This window comes from Vulpes vulpes, chromosome X, assembly GCF_048418805.1.
Source record: "Vulpes vulpes isolate BD-2025 chromosome X, VulVul3, whole genome shotgun sequence".
In the NCBI taxonomy this organism is placed as follows: Eukaryota; Metazoa; Chordata; class Mammalia; order Carnivora; family Canidae; genus Vulpes; species Vulpes vulpes.
Window position 1 is genome coordinate 21,677,808 of NC_132796.1, and position 21,586 is coordinate 21,699,393.

General features: G+C 37.8%; 1 protein-coding gene across 1 annotated transcript; it reads left to right on the forward strand.

The window, feature by feature from the left end:
- Positions 1 to 2,212: 2,212 nt before the first annotated feature.
- On the forward strand, positions 2,213 to 2,518 carry LOC112919066 (small ubiquitin-related modifier 1-like). Its single transcript, XM_072744473.1, has one exon. It carries the CDS (start codon positions 2,213 to 2,215, stop codon positions 2,516 to 2,518), a length of 306 nt encoding a protein of 101 aa, XP_072600574.1.
- The last annotated feature ends 19,068 nt before the right edge of the window (positions 2,519 to 21,586 follow it).

The window sequence follows — 21,586 nt, forward strand, 5'->3', positions numbered from 1 at the left end:
AGAATGGGTTAACTACAAAAGGCTGGAGATTATCATTGCACAGAAATTCCCAGTACTAACATCTGGAAACTAGAAGACAACTTGTGCATGATTTCAGAATTCTGAAAAAAATGATTTTCAAGCTAGAATGTTATAATGACATCAAAATGGCAAACAAATGTCAAAGTAAAATAAAGACATTTTAACACTTAAAGATACAATTCACCTCAGAACAATTTCCCATCCATAGAAACTCTCAAGAACCTAATGTGGGATGTAATCCACTAAAGGAAGGTAACACACCAAGAGAGAAGACATGAATTCTTGGAGCCAGAAAGCAAGTCCCCTAACATGAGAGCAAAGAGAAGTTCTAGAACAAAGATTAAGGGGAATGACAGCATGACTGTTGTACAGTAGGCAAGTCATGAGTAAACTGAACAGAGGTCACCAATGAAGATGAATCCATAAAGAATATGGAAATGTATTTAACTATATGAACGATATTGCTAAAATACATCTTACAGAGCTTATAGAGCATGTGGAAAGAATTACTAGTAGGTACATTCAAAAAGCAAATAAAAAATGAAAACACTTTTCCTTAGGAAAATCAAGTTTTATAAGCAAGGATCTGTAATCATTATATATAATTTGTCTTACTAATGGAAAATTTATGTAATGTCAAAATGGTATGAATATTGAGTTACCCCCAAATTGTGATATAATGAGATAGGAAAAAGGAAGGGAGGGAAAATTGGAAGGCGGTGAGGTGAGACAATATGAAACATCAAATTCTCGGTGGCAGGGGCGCCTGGAAGCATCTGCCTTTGGCTCAGGTCATGATCCCGGGTCCTGGAATTGAGCCCCATGTTGGCTCAGCAGGGAGCCTGCATCCCCGTTTCTTCGCTCTACTTGTGCTCTTTCTCATAAATCAGCAAAATCTTAAAAAAAAAACAAAAACCTTGCAGAATGGCCATAACAGGAAAGCAATGGCAATGTACAAGTCATAAAATGGATAAATCACAACATACGTATTATTTAGAAATATGGAAGTAAATAGATGAAGAGAATGACATGAATTGTAAAGGACTGCCTGTAGAGGGAGAAGGTGTGAGGACAGGGAAAAGGTGGCACAAGCAGCTACACTTTTGGTTTTTGCAAGCCTTTCGGATTCTTTGCTTTTATTAAACTAAATAAATATAACACATTTATGAAAACATAATCATAAAAAACCCCAACAAGATGGAGGAGATGTCGATCCCATGTCCAATCGCATATCCCCTATGGCCCGAATGAGTCACCTGGCATCTCTGGTAGATGATTCCTACACCCGCTAGGACAGCTCCCTCCCTCAAGGGCTTGGGTGGCCCATCTTCTCTAAGGGTTTTCTAGGCAGCAGGGGATGATGCTCCCCACAAAAAAAAAAACAAAAAACAAAAAACAAAAAACAAACAAAAAAAAAAACAACAACAAAAAACCATGGCTAAGTGTGGCATCCCTGATACCCCTGGTCCCAAATCTCAAACTATGGGTACAGCTGTAGGTGGTAAAACGTCCCTGCTTCTTATGCATCTAGCCCAGTGATTCCGGGGCACGTGTACTGTGTTATCTCGGCCGGAGTGTGGCACACTGGGGCCCAGGCGAAGGGCCTCCCAAGTAAACTACATGCAAGGAAAACAAGTCCTTTCCCCACTATCTAGTTTTGGGGGGAAGCACAGGGCACAGGTGGCAAAGAGACATTCATCAACACTGCCAATTTCTGTGCTTCCCTTTTATCACCTTCCCGTGACTGTTTAATTTTTTTTTAATTTTTTTTATTTATGATAGTCACAGAGAGAGAGAGAGAGAGAGAGAGGCAGAGACACAGGCAGAGGGAGAAGCAGGCTCCATGCACCGGGAGCCCGACGTGGGATTCGATCCCAGGTCTCCAGGATCGCGCCCTGGGCCAAAGGCAGGAGCCAAACCGCTGCGCCACCCAGGGATCCCGACTGTTTAAATCTCAGCTCGCTGCTGAGTTGTAGCCATTGGTAGCCAAGGTAGGACGCGGCCCACACCCCCCGACGGGTCATAAAGGAAAATGACGACACGTAATGAAGAATTCTGAAGCGGGGCTCAAAGGCCGGCAGAGCGGGCCAGGCCGGGCGTCGCGCTGGTCGTGCAGAGAGGACTCCGCAAGGTGCCGCAGCGAGGGTCGCGCCTGCCGAGGGGGACCCTGGGCGAAGCCGCCACTGCCGCGATGGAGGTCCAGGAGGCAAGCTCTTCCAGCAAGGACTTGGGGGGCAAGAAGGAAGGAAAATTCATTAAACTCAAAGTCGTTGGACAAGACAACAGTGAGGTTCACTTCAAACTGAAAGTGACGACCCATCTGAAGAAGCTCAAAGAGTTGTACTGTCAAAGGCGGGGTGTTACCATCAATACGCTCAGGTTTCTCTTTGATGGGCAGAGAATCGCCGATAATCACACCCCCAAAGAACTGGACATGGAGGAAGATGATGTGATCCGAGTCTACGAGGAACAAGTAGAGGATCATGGAAGCATTTAGATATTCTTCTGCCTTTTTCCCCTTCCCCTCAACCCTCTTCTATTTCTGAATATAGTTCTTTAATAACGTGGTGTTCACGATGGAATTAAAAACGGACACCACATCTCTTTAAAGGTATCTGATACTTTGAATTCTAGTGCCCAATATTCATGATTATTCGTTTTCATTGTGCTGGGTTTGGTCATCAAACCTTAGCCCCTGTTATATAGGCCTCGCCTTTTTAACAATCACCTATGTGCACAGAGAGGCCACTTTTTCCAGGGCTGTGCATTTTCAGGCAGGTGATAAAGAAGATCCACCGATGCCAATGATCAAAATGACTTTCCAACTGGCCCTGAAGTTCTGGCATGTGACTACTTCACTCCTGGACTATGATTCTCAGTGGGAGATGGAAGTTTTTCAGAGAACTGAATGGTGAAAAATGACTTTTCCTTAACTTGAAGCTACTTTTAGCATTTGAGTGTCTGGACCAAAGGAAGACAACTATCAGGCTGAAGTTGAGATAACCGTGATTGTGAGAATAATGACTAACTCCAAAGATGGCTTCGCTAAGGAGAGAACATCTTAAAAGTCTTATCAGAAGATCCCCAGAAAGTCCTAATTTTCATTAGCAGTTAATAAAGATACTCATGCAGAATTATATTCAATAAAACACTTGTCTTTTTTATTTTTTCTTGTTCTTTTTGGCCTGGGGTATGTTTTTTTTTAAGATTTTATTTCAGAGGGAGTAGTCACAGGTGTAGGTAGGGGGTTGGGGCAGAGGGAGAGGGCAGACGGAGAGAGGGAGGGGTGCAGAGGGAGGGAGGCAAGGGGGGCTCAGGGAGGGGTCAGAGGGAAGGGGCAGAGGAAGGGGCAGATGGAGGGCCAGACAGAGGGCCAGACCGAGAAGGTAGAGGGAGGGATCAGAGAGAAGACCAGAGGGAGAAGGTAGAGGGAGGGGTCAGAGATAAAGGAGTGGGAGGGGCGGAGAGACAGAGGGAGGGGTCAGAGAGAAGGGGGTGGGGGAGGGGCAGAAGGAGAGACAGAGGGAGGGGTCAGAGGGCCGGTCAGGGGAAAGGGTTGGGGGGGAGGGGCACAGGGAGAGGGAGAAGCAGACTTTTCCCTGAGCAGGTAGCCTGACTCAAGGCTGGATCCCAGGACCCTAAGATCATGACCTGAGCCAAAGGTAGATGCTTAAATGACAAAGCCACCCAGGGGGCCCAAAATAAAATATTTTTAAAGCAAAAAACAAAAAGCAGCAAAGTTGACCATAACATATATGGGGAATAGTTTGTTGTGTAATCTACCTGAACTTCACATCTCTTAACAGTCCAGGGATGTGTAATGTTATATATAGACCACAACAATCTTAAACATACACAAAAAATTATCATCTATTGACTCTATTAGATGACACATTTGTTGTGGTTTTAAAGTATGTCCACAAGTCATTTCAACTTCTCTTATTAAGTGGTGGGGTCTGTCTTTTCTCCTTGAATCTAAACTGACTCCTGGGATGGGCATATAGCTATTTGGAGGGAATAATGCCATGTGAATTCTGAGGTTCTGTTACCTGGTACTCTTGGAATGCTTGATTTTGGCATGCCTTCCTCTAAGATCCTTTACCTCAAAAACAAGCCACCATGGTATTAAAATAAAAAAAAAATACCAGGGAAGGCTGCATACAGGTGTTATAGCCAATATTCCCAGCTGAATTTCCAGACCTTGATAATACCAGACTCTGTGTCAAACATGTATATGAAAGAAATTCCAGATTTGCAGAGCTCTCAGCCATGAAGTCATCTCTAGGCTTTGAGTCTTGCCAGCTGAGGGCCCAGACATCATGGATCACAGTCAAACCATCTGTGCTATGCTGTACCTAAGAATCTAATCCACAGAATCTGTGCATATAATAAAATGGTTGTTTCACTCTAAAAGGTCTTAGAATGATTTGTTACACAGCAATAGTAACTGGGACACGTTAACTTATTTTCATTAATTGCTAAAAATACATATTGAGGTATAGGTCACTTAGCTAAGCAAAATCTTAAACATAAAGTTCTATTATCATTCCTGTTCCTGACCACATTGCTGAGGAATTCTGGATTAACCCAACATTCATTGCCATTTTAGGGTCAAGAAAAGCATATCATCTCCTTTAAATGGAAGAGGAAAACCCAGAATTAGGAAAGGGCACAGCATACATTGTTATTAAAAATAGCTGAGAAAGAGTACATAATTAGTAATAAGAAAACCTGCACCATATATAACAGAGGAAATAAATGCAAATCTTCCATTTGTGCATAGTACTGGGTATTTACTGGAGCAACTTGCTGTTACGAAAGAGTCTTGTTTTTAATCACCATGGCATCCAACGTAATGTTCCAAAGGGATTAATTTGGTAGGAAATTAAATGCTTCGCCTAGATACAAGATCTTTTAAAATTATATATGTGCCAAATTGTGCTAAAATAATTGGGTAGCTGAGGACATCTGCTGCAATAAATTCAAATAGTGAAGATTCAATTTAAATTAATACAAGACACCAGATCAAAAAGAGCCTTTATATTTCTCCTGCTTTGCATGGAGAAAAGCCTGAAAATAGTTCAGTTTAACTATTAAAAAAAATTACTTGAAAAAAAAATCCTGCAGTAGTCTAATCAGAAAGTAATATCATGGAATGCTATTTTATAAAGTAGGGTCACTATTCATATTAAAAGCACATCTAAGAGCTTTGTGGTCATTTCCTAGATTGGGTCATACCATTAGAGAGTGGGCAAGGACTACATTTTAGGATCTGATGCTACTTTACTCAGTTATGTGGAAATAAACTGTTTGGATTGCTTCCTGTCTGCATGTTTTAAAGCTCAAGAAATACAGCACATAGACACCAATACCTCACTGTTAATACCAGGATAAATGCACCTATGCAAGCCAGCCATTAGTGCCTACTGCTGCATAAAGGATAGTCATTTGTGCAGAATGTTCTTGATTAAATTTAGCAAGGACTTTAGTTGAAGCCATTGTATATCATGATTTATAAGAACCAGGGGTTTTGCTGGGACACCTGCACCCCGATGTTTCTAGCAGCAATGTCCACAATAGCCAAACTGTGGAAGGAGCCTCGGTGTCCATGGAAAGATGAATGGATAAAGAAGATGTGGTCTATGTATACAATGGAATATTACTCAGCCATTAGAAATGACAAATACCCACCATTTGCTTCAATGTGGATGGAACTGGAGGGTATTATGCTGAGTGAAATAAGTCAATCCCCTATCTATCTGATTTTACTCTGTCTTCTGCAATGGAAAACTTAACCCACCAGAGGAGAAATGGTAATGGCTATCAGTTTAGAGGATATATCTAAAAATTTCTTTTAAAATTGTATAATGTATAACCCTAAAAATTATGAAGAATAGCACACAATGTCATGTAGTTATTGAGGATCTATCTCAGGACACAAAAAGAATAAATGGGTCAAATGAGGATCATGTTCATTGCTATTTAGTGTCCACTTTAATTATTTTCATTTGAGGTGGAAAAATCAGCTTGAAAACCTTGATTCCTCTTCTATCAGAGAACTTGCTCATTTATGTATTTAAAAATAAATAAGCAGAACACCACCAAAACAAACACAAAGCATTATGGTGAAAAAAATGTAAATAAAGCAGAAAAGAAAAAACAGACTGTAATATTTGCCAACTGAAGTAATTTGTGATCAAAGACACAAAGATGCAAACGACAGGGACCATATTTCAAATCTTGATCAACTGTCATGCAATTCTTGGGCACAGTTACGGGTCATGAATCATGTATGGAAATCATGCATGTAAGTAATTCTCAATTATTAATCCTGTACATATCCAAGTGTGTTGTTATCACCCACTTTTTATAAGAAAAATTTTATCATCTGACTTGATGCAACCATAATCAACCTATTAACTTTTTAACCCTCAAATCAGGATATGAAAAAACATATGAACCAATCCCTTCAAAATTAAGTCAGCAGAATTTCTAAATTCATTGCTTATTTCTGTCCTTCTAAATCTGGCAGTAAATCTTACTGGGGACATATTAACGATTGATTATTAAAGTAAGACTAATTTTCATATATGCTTATGGCTCAAGACAGCATATATGGAAGTATTTGTTTCATACATACTTTATTTTAGGTCTATGAAGGCATTTGGAAAAAAAAAAAAAGATGTGCTTTCATTCTATGTTAGTCTTTTCTGTATTAGTCCTACACAAAAACAATCCAAGTCTGAAAGGGGCAGAAAAAGGCATCCTGCTGAAATCTAGACTCTAATCCAACAGGACAAACAGTCTACACTCATCCCATTATTGGGATAAATGGCGGCACTACAACAGCATTTTTTCACCTTCCTAACACCTTAGTTGTCCTCTTTTGTGGCTGAGTTGATAATTTCTTGCCAGGTCAAATGGGAAAAAGCACAACACTGATGTTGCGGCAATTCTGTTATTTCCTTTTTTCCCTGTTGCTGTAAATTATTACAAGCATTGTACAGCATGAAATCCTAAAGTCATGTCAGTTTGAATACCAGGATCAATTGCCTGTGGTTACTCAGAGATAAATGCTAGGGCAAGAGCAAATTCAGAGGGAACTCTTTTAATCTTGAGGACAGGAGTTGAATATGTAGAAAGGTCAGCATTTATGAGCAGAGTTTCATTCCAGTTAGCCTGGGTTCGGAGGTAGAAATCTACAAAGTGATCAAGGGATAAGGTTTCTGCTCATTCCTGCCCTTTCTCACCTTGCCCTCTTCTAAGTGAAGGGTATTTAGAGAAATCCCTACAAGGCCGAAGGGCAGGCCCATGGAGAAGAAGGAAGGCTTCAACCCACGTGGAGCTCCCTCATCCTATGTGTGCTTTCTCTTCTTTGGGAATATTATTTTCTGTATCCGAACAAGGACAGTACAGACTTGTGCTGAATGAGTAAAAAATAATTGACTTCATTTTCTTTACCTTCCCTTTGAGGAAATTCAGACAGATCAGATGGAAGTTCCTGTAATTATTTTTAAAGCTGTTTCACATGATTTTTCTAAGATAATGAAAAAAGTGAAGTCAATGAAAAAAAAAAAAGGAGCAACCAATTCAAAATATTCAATGAAAAACACTGGAAAGAAAAATAGATATAAATAATCACAGTGGATACATTCATATGTTATATATGAATAGTTAATAGAAAAACAAAAATGAGAGTTTTTTGGATCTGTGGCATTTTATGTGCTTTATCTTATGTTTTCTTCCTTTTCTAAGTTGTTTTTTTTTTAACAATGAGCATATTCTTTATGCATTCAGAAAAATTGTATACACCTAAAAAAGTAGGCAGAGGCTACATGAACTCAAGTGAGATTCGTCTTCTAAATACTGTCTGTGGAACATGTACATTAAAGGGTGCCCTGTGGTTCACATTTTCAGGGTACAGGAAAACATATGTTCATGTTGTTTACTGAGAGGTGGAATTCAAGTTTATGCAAAAAGAAAGAGGGCATTTCTGATGTTTTAATTCGCATCTTCCTTTTCGTCTTTGTAATATGCATAGGTACTCAGTCTCTTACCTGCCATGATTACTTTTAACAATATCCCCCAAGGCTTATCATGTCATTTTGTTTGACCTTCAGTTAACTAACTCCTGCTGATTTCTTTAGTGGTCTCCTAAGACAGGTTTCCCTTTCTTATATAGAGTCTAATGGAGACACTCTTGTAGGTTTTCTTTTTTACTATGTCTCAAAAATCCCATTAACAGAATCTCTATTGTAATACTCATCTAATTATAACATGTTCCTTGCTGAGCTCAGAGGGCAAGCATTCTAATAAGACTGTGGTCCCATACTGAGAAGTGGAAAGAAATAACTGTCATTCTCACTTCAGTAGTAAATTTTAATAAATTAGAGTCTGCAGAATTTAAAATCCACTTGGCAAAGGTAAAGTGAAAGGGTGAACCTACTACTGATTTGGGCATTAACTAGAGATATATAAAGATCCTCTTTTGATTTTAACCGGATTCTGGTTTATATGCCTTAACTAAACTGTCCAAATGTTATTTTCCAAAGAAATCCTGTGATCCAGTCTCCTTCTGTGGCTCTTAATAATTCAAATTTCTTCCTCTCGGTCATTTTCCTTCTATTACTGTTTGGTCAAATTGTACTGTTTCTTCAATATTCTACACAAATAGTGCTGTACTTTCTGATTTCACATAGCCCCAAACGGACTTACTCTCCCTCTCTTCTGAACATACTAGAATCCTGGCTGTGCTTGCTTAAATGCGCAGGTCATTTCCCATCTTGCATACACTTGTTTCTGTGCATATCTGTGATAGAATCGAAAGAGATGTTCATCTGATGAAGCAGAGAGATTTTATTTCCCACACTCCTCAGTAGTTAAGCTTGGGGAAAGTGCCTGAGCTCTAGCTAGTGGAAATTAGGCCTGGTTCATAAAGTATCTTATATGATCCTACTCTCTCGGCTCATTGGACTACTGACTACAAAGAATCCAAAAAAGAATCTGAAGGGTCCCTTTAAGATAGTGGATTCCTGGCTCACCTTGTGGAAGACTCCCTGATGAAACCCTATTTAAACTATTAAGTAGGGGATCCCTGGGTGGCTCAGCGGTTTAGAGCATGCCTTCAGCCCAGGGCATGATCCTGGAGTCCCAGGATCAAGTCCCGCGTCGGGCTCCCTGCATGGAGCCTGCTTCTCCCTCTGCCTGTGTCTCTGCCTCTCTCTCTCTCTGTGTGTCTCTTGTCAATAAATAAAGTCTTAAAAAAAAATACGTTAAAAAAATAAACTATTAAGTAAATCGGAAAACTTGATTATATTATCATAGATTTTTGGATTATTGTTACAGTGGCTAGCACTGGTGACTTTAATTAATGCAATACGTATATCCTCTCTACAGGATTTCAACTATGGCTGATGAACTGAAGTTTCACAGAGACACATTTCTAACCTTGACCTGTCCCCTAAACACTGGATTTGTACTTCTTATGGTCTGCTCTTCATCTCCCAAATGGGTCCATCTCCCCATGGGTGTTCCAACAGACCCTCAAATATAGAATTTATGAAATGTAAGCCAAAGTCAACACCTCGATCAGTTTCCTAGGGCTTCTGTGACAAAGTACCACAAACTGGGTGACTTCAAGCAACAGAAATAAGACGATAGTATATTGCAACTATATACTATTGTCTTATAGTTTTGGGGGCTAGAAGTCTTAATGAAATAAAGGTATCAGGGCCTAGTGTGAGAAGAGTGGACCAAAGAGAGCCCTAAGCAGCCCCACCACCACTGTCACTGCCTCAGCTGCCAAAGTCGGCCCTGGTCACCATACCACAAACATGAGCAGTGAGGCCAGACAGCATCACCTTCCTTTGAACAACCCCCCACCCCACTGCTGTGGGAGCAGTGGCCCTAGTGGACTCACATCAGTGGTGCTTGCTGGTAGTATCAAAAAACTACTCATAAAGGTTTTGGGAACAGTACAATGTTTTGATGTAAGAAACACATGGTTTGATCAATAAGAATGATACCAAAGAAGATGTGTTTCTATACACTATTCTCTAAATGAGAGTAACTCAAGGAAGTACCTTCACAGTATAGGACACAGAGCAAGAGCGGAGTCTGAGGGTGCTTGAGGCCAAAAGAGTGTCAAGGCAGCAAATGTTATAGGCCAAGGTGGAGCTACAGAGACAGTTACTATGCAGCACACCTTACCCATGAAGGACACTAAGTCACTGGGGTCCTCCAGGCAAATACAAGCAGCACTAGCAGAATATTGAGAGCAGGGAAAAGAATGAGGGGTCAGTGAGTATTCTCCAAGGCCAGGACAAATAGCACAAGCCCTACTATGAGCGATTATTCCCACCTTATTCCATGGGGAGACCTTAAGGGCAGTGACAAGGGTTTTCCAACCGTCCTGTGCAGGGAGAAGGGATGGATGGTGCTAACAACCAGGATGCAGGACAGCAAGACAGACCAGAGGGAAAGATTCTGTATGGGGGTTATAGACTATGATTCTACTAGGTCCTCCTCATCAAGATAGTCTAGAAAGGGCAATGAAGAAGGTAAGGAAAAAAAAAAAAGAAGGTAAGGAAAATCAGAGAAGCACAAGGTCAGCACTCAACATTGGTACCACCACAAATTTAGTTTCCCATACAGATACCCAAAAATGCCTGAACAACAAGGTGGCAGGTAGGCAAAACCAGGCAACCCACCTGCTGCTCTTGGAAGCAGAGAAGGTGGGAACTGAATAAATGCCAGCTTACCATTTCTGACATCATCTACTTTAGTCACTCAATGAGAAGAAAAGAATATGAAATTCCAGCAATAAGAAATGAACAAAAGGCTGGAGCTGAAGACATTATGTGCTTGCTTTTTGCCCACTGACCATATAACTAGAACTATCTGCATTATCTACGAAGCATGTTTTTTAAAAATCATTTTTACATAGAGAAATCCTTTTTGTGAACAACAAATGTACTTTTTTTGAAACCTAGTTTTTCTCAATACACCTTTAAAGGTTTTTAACTTGTTTTATATCTGATTGAGATTTTAAGAACCTCTTTTGAAATTTTTTTAATTTTTTAAAAGATTTTATTTATTCATCAGAGAGAGATTGAGAGAGAGAGAGAGAGAGAGAGAGAGAGAGAGAGAGAGAGAGAGGGGCAGAGACACAGACAGAGGGAGAAGCAGACTCCATGCAGGGAGCCTGACGTGGGACTCGATACCGGGTCTCCAGGATCACACCCCAGGCCGAAGGCGGCGCTAAACCGCTGAGCCACCCGGGCTGCCCTCTCTTTTTAAATTTGTAATTAAAATTTACAACTTCATTTTTTTTTTTTAAAAAGTCAACAAGTGGCAAGCATCTGCTAATAACGGTCTTAAAATAATGAATGAATGAATGAATGAATGAATGAATGAAAGAAAGAAAGAAAGAGAAAGGGATAGAAGAGAAAAGAAAAGGTAAGGAAAGAAAAAAGAAGGCATTAGCAGGGCCACTTTCCCATTGAAAACTTTAGGAGAGAATCCTTCCTTCTACATCCTAGTTTATGGTGGTAAATATTAACATTTGGCATTCCTTGGCTTGCAAATGCATCACTTCAATCTCTGCTTCTGTCATCATATAGCATTCTCCCTGTGTATCTCTGTCTTTACATGGTGTTTTTCTCTATTTATAAGGAAACAAGTTATAGTAGGTTAGGACTCATCCTAAAGATCCATCTTCATTGCATTGCATCTGCAAAGACCCTATTTCCAAACAAGGATGCTTCCATAAGTTGCGGGTAGGGGCAGGTGGTAGTGGTTAGGATTTCAACATAACTCTTTAGTGGTCACAACTCAACTCATAACATCAATCCACAATCCAGCTTAAGAGAATCATAATATTCTTGTCATTTGGCACTAAAACTTGAGAGTCATTCAATATTTACAGCTTTTTTGTCCTTTGGTACTTGTCAATATAGTAGTATAAGACTTTAAGTTATAGGAAAGGAAAAACAGGGCATTAGAAGAGAATGGCCAAAGGAGTTTTGACATTTAGGAAGGTAATTAAGTGAAGAGTGATATTAGGAGAGCAAAGGAGGACAATTTCAATAGAAAAAGATGATAAATAGTAATGTGTTACTGAAGTATCATATAAGAATTTATCTTCAATAGGTATAGTCATGTTAAGAGCTGAGCAAAAACACAATCAATCAATAAAGCAATACACTGTGGAATAAGATGACCATGGTGAACTGACATCAAGGCTCAGAAAAAAAGTACAGGAGCAAATCAAAGACAGTGCCTAAGAGATGTTGTGTTTTGTAAATATAATGCGTGGTCAGCATTATTAAGCTGTGTAATATTGATAGGAAAATAAAGAGAGCCCGATGAAAATCTAGAGCAAACTAGAGTTATTCCATTAGCATGACTCTTGGATCTATTACTGAATGGTATTGGAAAAATAGTTTACTTCTCTTAGATTTTTGTTCCTTTGTTTTGTTTTTAATAAGCTACCTATAAATCATAAAAACTCTAGACTTCCATAATAATTTTTAGACATTATCGCTATACACATATAATTTAAATTCCTTACAGAATAAAAGGATTATAAAAAGGTTGTTTTTTATTGTTTTACAATTTTTTTTTTTAAGTAGGTTCCCTGCCCAACATGGGGCATGAACTCTGTGATCAAGTGTCATGTGCTCTACTGACAAAGCCACACAGGCATTTTAAAATAAGAGGATTTTGACACCCATAAAACTTTTTTTTATCATGCTGCTCTCCTTTTCCCATTAAGTAATGTTTATACTACTGAGCTCAATGGTATGAATTTCCTAGGAACATAACTAATAAATAAGATGGTAGGGTCCAACTTGAGAATAGAAGTGGGTGGGGAGTTAGATCTCCTCTGGATAGATTTTACAGCATAAAGTGCTGGAAATTGGCCCCTAATTGCAGAAGACTGAGGAATGAATGGGAAGAATAGATTCTCATTTTTAAGAATCTGATATTTAAGGGAAAATTATATATGGTAGTGCTGGTTAAAAAATAAATTTCCTGTTCTGAGGATATTTGAGCTTACGTGAAGGCAACAATGGAAGAGAATGATCAAAGGCACAAAAGAAGTAGGATTACTGATGGTGTGAGTCTTGTAAGAAGCCATCAGAAATAGGAGGTCAGGTATTTGTTGGACCAAATGGACACTAAGATTGGAGGTTTCCTTTTAGAGGGCTAGGAATAGTCTCTTACACCTGCTGTCGGTTACTGCTGTCAAGTTCCATTCTATTCCTTAAGTCCTGGGTAGCTCCTCATCTTTCTCAAAACATTTGTCTTTATAAAAGTTATACTACTGGTCTAATACCTATGAAAGGGAAGTACTACTAGCAAGTCCTATGATGAGTATTCTATTTTTAGTTCTACTGTGACAATATTTCTTCAGCAATACAGCTGTCAGTCTTTGAAAATACTGAATCTGGCTTTTTATGCAATTAAAAAAAAAGTAGGTCAAGACCTTGAAATAGAATGGTAAACAGTGTGGGCTCTGGAGTCAAAAAGACATGAGTATGGCTTCCACTCTTGCTACTTACGAAGTATGGATTATAAAAATATTAAACTAAATGTCACTTTCAAAATCTATAACTTTGAGTAATTTGAAACTCATATGGTTGTTGTAACATTAAGTATTACCATGGAAAGTGGCATCCTAAAAAACAACATACTGTATCTTAGATACTAAGATTATTATTATTTTAAAATTCTTTACTAGCTGTTATATATGACTGTAGATCACACAGATCAAAAAAGCATGATTTTGTACTTTTTTATGTGTTTGATTATTTATACAGATTATTTATATTTTTTTCTTCTATATATAGAAGAAAAAAGGTTTAGAAAGGTTTAAGTAATTATTGAAATTATACTATGATACTATGTTCAGAAGTATAATGTAATAGCAACACCACCAATGATTTAATGTATATTCACATACTATGTGTTCTTAGAGCTTTAGAAAAAGCCTCTGTAAGTAAAATTAGTCTTTTCACAATTATTTGGTTCCAGGATATATAATCTGTGGCATCACTGTTACCACAGGTGAAAGTAAAATAAAATGCTTAAACCTACCAGTCAAGTAGGTAACAAGATAGAACCTATTCTAAATAGTTTTGATTTCCTATTTACGTGCAGAAGGTAGTAGTTCCTTAACACCTGAAAAATTTTAAAAACTGGGTCAGAAATAAGTGTTGCAAAAATCTCAAAAGATTCAGATGATATCTCCAAGGTGCTGATTAAATCTGAATAAAACATTTTCCTAAGAATTAATGTTCTAATATAGGAAGTACCAAGTGATTTGTGATTTCCAGACCTTTTATACATTAGTCCTGAGGCATGTTATTTTTTTTTTATTTATCCTTCTTTTCCTTTCTCTAGACAATAAAAAATCTGAACCAGGACTCTTTAATTAAAACAAGAGAGTGGATGTTTAAATCAAGGTAGAATTTGAAGAGCAGAACAACTGCTTAGTGAAAGCATGTAAGAGTATTGTTATGGAGACAAGCCTTGATGAAGGCAAAATTACTTTCCAAGTCATGATTCTCAGAACTATCACATAAATAAATTAGCTGAATTTTAAAAATTAATCACAAGTAAAAGAAGCAGCCAAAAGAAGCATGACGGGGATATATGCTAATCTATGCACCATGATTTTTTCCTATAAGTGAGAATTGAAATGAATTGTAAAAGCCAATGAAGCAGCAGAAAGATGGTTGACTATAAATCCCAGCCAATGTCCTAGATATGTCATTCTCCATGAAAGGCATGCTTTCTGATGTTGCATTTTCCATTAGCAAATGGGGCAGGAGAACACCAATGTCTGTGCTTTCCTGACTCATTTGCATGTCACCATTTATAACTTTCCACTGCCCTGTGGCATCGTGGCACTCGCTTCCCAAATGAGGAATATGCAGCAGTAATAATTTTTTGATAACACCCTAGTAATTACATGACCCTTGAAGGGCTTCTTTTCAAAATTCAAAACTCACCTTCCCTCGCCTGAGTGTGAATCTAATCTCATTCTTGGCTTGGAACCTGGTTATTAACTTTCCTTTTCTTGACAGATCTGGTAGGTGATGGTAGAATGAGTCAGAGAGCAAGGTCAAAAAGAAGGAATTTGGGACCAAAAGATTTGCTACAAGTATCCTGAAAAAAATTTTTAAAAGGTGCTTACTTCTTAGAAAATTAACAGTCACAGAGGAGGATCTCTGGTCAGCAACTTAATTTTTATTCTAAACAAAAAGTGCATCTATTAAAGGGATTATATTAAGAACAGCAAAAAAAAATCTAATGTGGAATTATATACATAAACATACGTGTATTGAAGGCCCAAGTAAGAGAGCTTCTGACCTTTCAACAACATTTGTTTACCTGTATGGAAGTCCCCTTGGAGTCTGTATTAGAAATATAGAATTTTATCTAAAGGAAGCTATATAAAAGCAAAAGAAACAAATCACATAGTTCACGACTGAATGCTACACACGTTAAGGAAAACTGTGATTCAAATTCTGTTGTTTTTTTCTTTTCAAGCTTTCATCTATTTACTGAGAATCCCTATGTTAAAGCATGCTGTCAAGAAATTGCATTGAACTTAAAATTTGACAATTCACTAATCAGTGTTTACTTATCTAAGTCAATGAATGGGTGATTTTCAAATAAACTCTAAAAACAAACTCTAGGGACATCTGGATGGCTCAGCAGTTGAGCATCTGCCTTTGACTCAGGGCGTGATCCCCGCCCTGAGTCCCGTATCGGGCTCCCTGCAAGGATCCTGCTTCTCCCTCTGCCTATGTCTGTGCCTCTCACTGTGTGTCTCTTGAGAATAAACAAAATATTAAAAAAAAAACAAACTCTAAATAATCTTAGAGGCTCAATTAATACATCTTAATACTTCACTGTTAATTACTGAATTCTTAGAAATGGAAGCATGCACAATGGCCCTTTCTCTCTAATACCGTTCACTATCACTAAACTCTCATCCCTTCCCTATCCTGGTCCCACATCCTGTGATGTCACTCCATTGGCCACAATTCCATGCCACGTACATTTATATATACTAAAGGAAAGGTGTCCCTTAAGCTGCCTAATGCATCAGCCATACCACGATCATTTATTAATTGAGCACTTGCTTTTTACCATTTATTAGGCTAGGAGCTGAAGATTCAAAAATGAGTAAAAATATACATGGCCCTATTTGAATATGATGATTAAACTTTAATGATGGAGTGAGAAATTAGTCAAGTAATTACACTAAGAAATGCAAGGTCAAAATGCCAAGTACAGTGAAGGAGAGGGTTATGGTCTAGAATTGTGCTGTCCAGTATGATAAACACTAGCTATCTATGATTTAGTACATTTAAACTTGAATTTAGTAAAAATAAATAAAATTAAAACCTTCTTTGCTCAATCACATTAGCCACATCTCATAATCTCAAAAGCTACATGTGGCTACTGGCTACTGTATTGGAAAGCAAAATATAGAACATATCCATCATCTCAGAAAGCACTAATGGATAATGTTGATAGAGAATAATAAATAAAATGAGATTAGAAAAATTTTCCTTTAGGAAGTGACAAATAAATTGAGAACTGAAAGATGAGCAAGGATTAACTAAAGGAAGAGGAATTTGGGGAAAAAGTTAAAGTATTTTCTCAGAAAACATTCAAAACTTCTATTTCTTAGATTTGTCATGAAGATTACAAAAAAATAAAATAACTACAGGAGAAATGTACAATTTGATTTCAGAGATTCAAACTTTGAAAATACGGCAATAAAAACAATCATATAATACTTGGATGAGCCCTAAGAAAACTGGCTTATCATTTACAAACAGAAAGGCTGGGGACCTAAGATCCGTACAATGTACTCTGGTTCTAACAGGTCAAGTCAAACAGTGGCAGTTAAAAAAAAAAATCCAGACCTTGTGATTCTTAAATCAATATTATTTCTGCTTCTTGAAACACCCTTAAATTATTTGGACAACTCTAAACAACATTTTAAAGTATATATTTACATATTATATATGTAACTATCCTTCAATATTTATTGTTCAATTAGAACTAATGACACATATAATTCAGTTGTCATTTTGTCTGAATTAATCAAAGATCTGAATGTTATCAGTTGAAAAAGTCAACAGACATAATATGTTAAATGTTTATTTAGCTTAAAGATGGTTTCATTTTCTCTGTTCAAAAGTCATGAATAATATGCACCATTATAATGTTTGCTCCCTCTATTGGCTGAGATTTGTGAATATGATTATCACAGTAGTTCAATCTGTGTTGCTTAAAGTAAGGGGTCACTTTCAATATTTATAGCTTGAATTCATTTGGTGGGGGTTTATAAAATAGGATGCAGTGATTTGACTTGTGATGAATTACACTTTGTTTACAAATGCATTTTTAAATTAATTTCCTTAAATACAAAGTGTAAAATAGCTATTAACATCTGTTGTAAAACTGGAAAAAATATTCTTTTCTGCAAACCAATGACCCATATTTTTATATCATCTTATAGAATATTATAGAGTTAATTTTATTAACACATAAAAATTACACAAATCAGTTAGACTCACTTCATTGTATTTCCATACTGAGATTCAATGTGGATCAAATCCATCTAGAGAGACTGTTAAAGAAAAAGCCTAAGTAAACTATTCCTTCAAATTGGAGGATTGTACTACATTCATTCAAAGAATATCTATTGAATGAACACTGTGTGACAGATACACTGTTGTAGGCACTATAATAAAGGCAATAATAAAAAAATAAAGATCTTTAGTATTTATTAATTCTTTACTTTCATGGAACTTAAATTCTGTTGTGGGAGGAGAAAAAAATAAAGAAAATAAAACATTATCTCTTGATTGATGGCAGTAAGAATTATGGATGAATGGAAATCATGGAAGAAGAGGGGACACTGAGGAAGGTTTGATGTTTTTAAAGAGGATGGCCAAGAAAGGCACTATTTAGAGAGTGGTACTTAAATACAAATGAAAAGTTGATGAAAGAGTCAGGTATGTACATTTGCAGAAATGAACAATACAGGCAGAGGCAACAGCAAGTGCTAAGAACATAAGGGGATACCATATTTAGAGAGCTTAAGGAATCACAAAGAGAGCAAGTTCCCAGAGAAGAGAAATCAAGATGAAGGTAAGGGACTATAAGGTCAGGGACTTGTAAAGGGAAACATTTGTGACACTCGTTGCCCTCTAGAATGGCATGGGCTTCTAGTCTGATTGAATCGAGAAACAACACAACCCGATCTATTTTTCAAGGTCACTGTGCATGCTGTACTGAGAAGGGACGGGAATGAGGCTAGAAGAGGAGAATATTGAGGAGACAACTGCAGTGATCCACGTGAGAAATACTGATGCCTTGGACTTGGCAATGAAAGGGATGAGAATTGATGAGGTTCTGCATACACTTTGCATTTCTGTCCCATAAAGTTTGCTAACAGGTTGCATAAAGGACATAGGGAAAATAGAGGAGTTCAAACTGACTCCAAGATTTTCAGCCTAAATAACTAGAAACATGGAGGTGCCAGTAATTGTCATGAGAAAGACTGAAGTACAGTTTGTGAGGCAAGATGAACAGGTGAGTTTTATTCATGTTAAGGGCAAAATTTTTCCTAACCATCCAAATGGAGTTGCTGAGTAATCAGTTGGGTATAGCAGAGGAGTTCAGAGAAAACACTCAGGCTGGAGTTATAAATCATAAAATTGTCAACTCAGAGATTACTTTCAAAGCTCTCTGACACCAAAGTTGAAGGGTTTAAAAGGGAAGAGGTTTAATGACAGCCCTACATTAGAAGCCAAGGACCTGAGAAGGAATACTCATGTAGCTCTCAAAAGTGACTGAGATGAGATAATGAGTTCCCTGTAGTCAAGTTTTTTGTTTTGTTTTGTTTTGTTTTAGTCTAATTGATAAAACAGAGGGTAGAATAGTGGTTTCCAGGGGCTAGAGGTTGGGGAGAACGGGGAGAGGCTGGCTAAGGCTAGAAACTTCCAATTATTAGAGAAGTTCTGGGGACCAACGTATAATACGGTGACTATAGTTAGCAATATTGCATTATGTACTTGAAAGATGCTAAGAAAAGAGGTCTTAAATGTTCTGACTACACACACGCACACACGCACACAAAGAGATTTTGGAGGTGACAGATGTTCTAAAAAACCTAATCATTTCACAATATATACATGTATGAAGTCATCACATTATAGACTTTAAACTTATACAATGCTGTATGTCAACTGCACCTCACTAAAGCTAGGGGAAAAAGCTTTTCAAGGAGAGCATGAGCCTTTGTCAAATACAGAGGCTCAGTTAAGAAAGATCAGCACACCAGATTTAGCAATGTGTAGATCATCAATGACTTTACAAAAGTAGTTGTGGAAGTGTAGTGGTTGAAAAACCTAACTGGGAGTGGATTTGCCAGCCATCAGGAGGAAAAACAATGCAGATAATGAGCATATGCAGGGCACTTTCAAGAACTGGGATACATAAAAGGAAGAGAGATAGATAGAATGAAATCGAGAGAAACAAACAGATTGGACAAGAGAAAAGTTTTAAGCTGAAACAATTATCAGCATTATCATGGGATCAACAGAACAAGCAAGCTCAGAGGGGAAGAGGATGATGCACGAGACAACCATAAGAAATGCTGAAATAATGGCCTTGAGTAAGTAATCTAGATGGAAATCTTTAACGGGCTACACCTGTTGTCCTGTGTTGGGAACAGAGGACCCTCATCCAGGAATAACAGGAGGGGAGGCCAAAGGGAGGTGCAAAGCTGTAGGTAGGTGAGTGAATGTTATGGAGATGATGAATATTCTTCAGGATAGGCTCAAGTGCTCAGTGAAATAAAACTAAAGGCTGATAACTAAGACAAAATACAAGGGAGGGTTGAGGTATTAGATGAAGGGAAGGTATGAAAAAGTTGTTATGACAGTTGGAATAAAAGGAGTAGTGGAAAATGATATGACGTCTGGGAATTAAGAAAGGCTCATCTAACCAATCACTGTGGTGGTTGTCTTCTTCTTGAATTCTCATCAACTACTCTGAAATTAATGTTATATTGGGGAAAGAGTTAGATTTCACCGAATTGTGATTTTTGTTAGGTGTTACAAGCTGAATTCTGTACCTCCAATATTCACATGTTGAAATCCTAACCCCCAGTGCCACAGAATGTTAATGGATTGGGAAAACAGAGACCATAAAGAGGTGATGACGGTAAAATGAGGTCACACGTGTGGGCCTTAATCCAGTATGACTGGTGTCCTCCTAAAAAGAAATTAGGACAATGCACAGAGGAAAGATCATGGGAAGCCAGGGTATCCACAGAGTTGGCGTCTTTTGAGGTCTCTGTCCTTGGCTTCTAAGTAGCCTTAGTTTTTGTCCTTATAACCAAACCCGTTGATAAATACTTGAGGGAGGCAGAGTATAATGTTCCCCTAGGAAACTCCCAACTGTCTTAATGTTAATGCCCTGCTAGGGGGAAATACTACCTTAGCTGGACAATACCAAGGCCTCCAGGATCCTGTGAGTATTCAGTGTTTGAAAATCCTTTTGGAACTTCCCTTATTCCAACCCCAAAGTATATAATCAGTTGCTCTCAGAATCCCAGGGCAGCAGCTCTTTCTGCCCACGGGGTCCTGTCCTCATGTTTTAATAAAACCACCTTTTTGCACCAAAGACGTGTCTGAAGAATTCCCTCTTGGCCATGGGCTCCAGACCCCAACAACACTGCTCCAAAAACACATCACTAGCAAACTAAGACATTTGGTCAGAGGTACAACCTATCATTTTAGATTCCTCCTGGAAACATAGGCAAGTTTTAGCGGATTCACAGCATTTACAAAACTTGGTTTTGTTGGTCTGATTCACTTCAGCTCCTATAAAGCCTATGTAATGGGTGTCATTATGTTAATTTCTAACTTCCTGATGCCTTAGGATATAGAATGCTTTTTGATATTACTGTTGATCTTCAATTTTTCCTTTGGGACGATCCTGATCAAGTCTGTTGCTCATTTTTGTGAGTCTGTTTGCTGTTTTATTTTTGATTTGTAGAAATTTTTTTACTTATTCTGCAAACTGTGTGTCACATATATGCATTGTATTTTCTCCCACTATATAGCCTCCCTATTTTAACGTTGCCTCTTAATGAAAAGAAATTTTTTAAATATAGGAAATACTTTATTTCTGTATTAGTTTTAGCACTTGCACAGGTCTATCTAAGAAATATTTTGACTATTCAAGTTTATGAATATATTCCTGTTGCAGGATATAAATTTTACACACTTTAAAATATCACATGGAGAACAATGATCCATCTTGACCTAATTTCTGTGAGTCTGGTAGACGTTTATGTTCACTTTAATCTCTATTTTTATATAGTTGCTCCAGCATCATTACTTGAAAAAATTACTTCTCCATTATGTTGCTTTACTGCCTTTGTCAAAACTCTATTTACTATATAAATGTGGCTTTATTCCAGTAGTTTCTATTGCATTCCATTGATCTATTTATCTTTCTG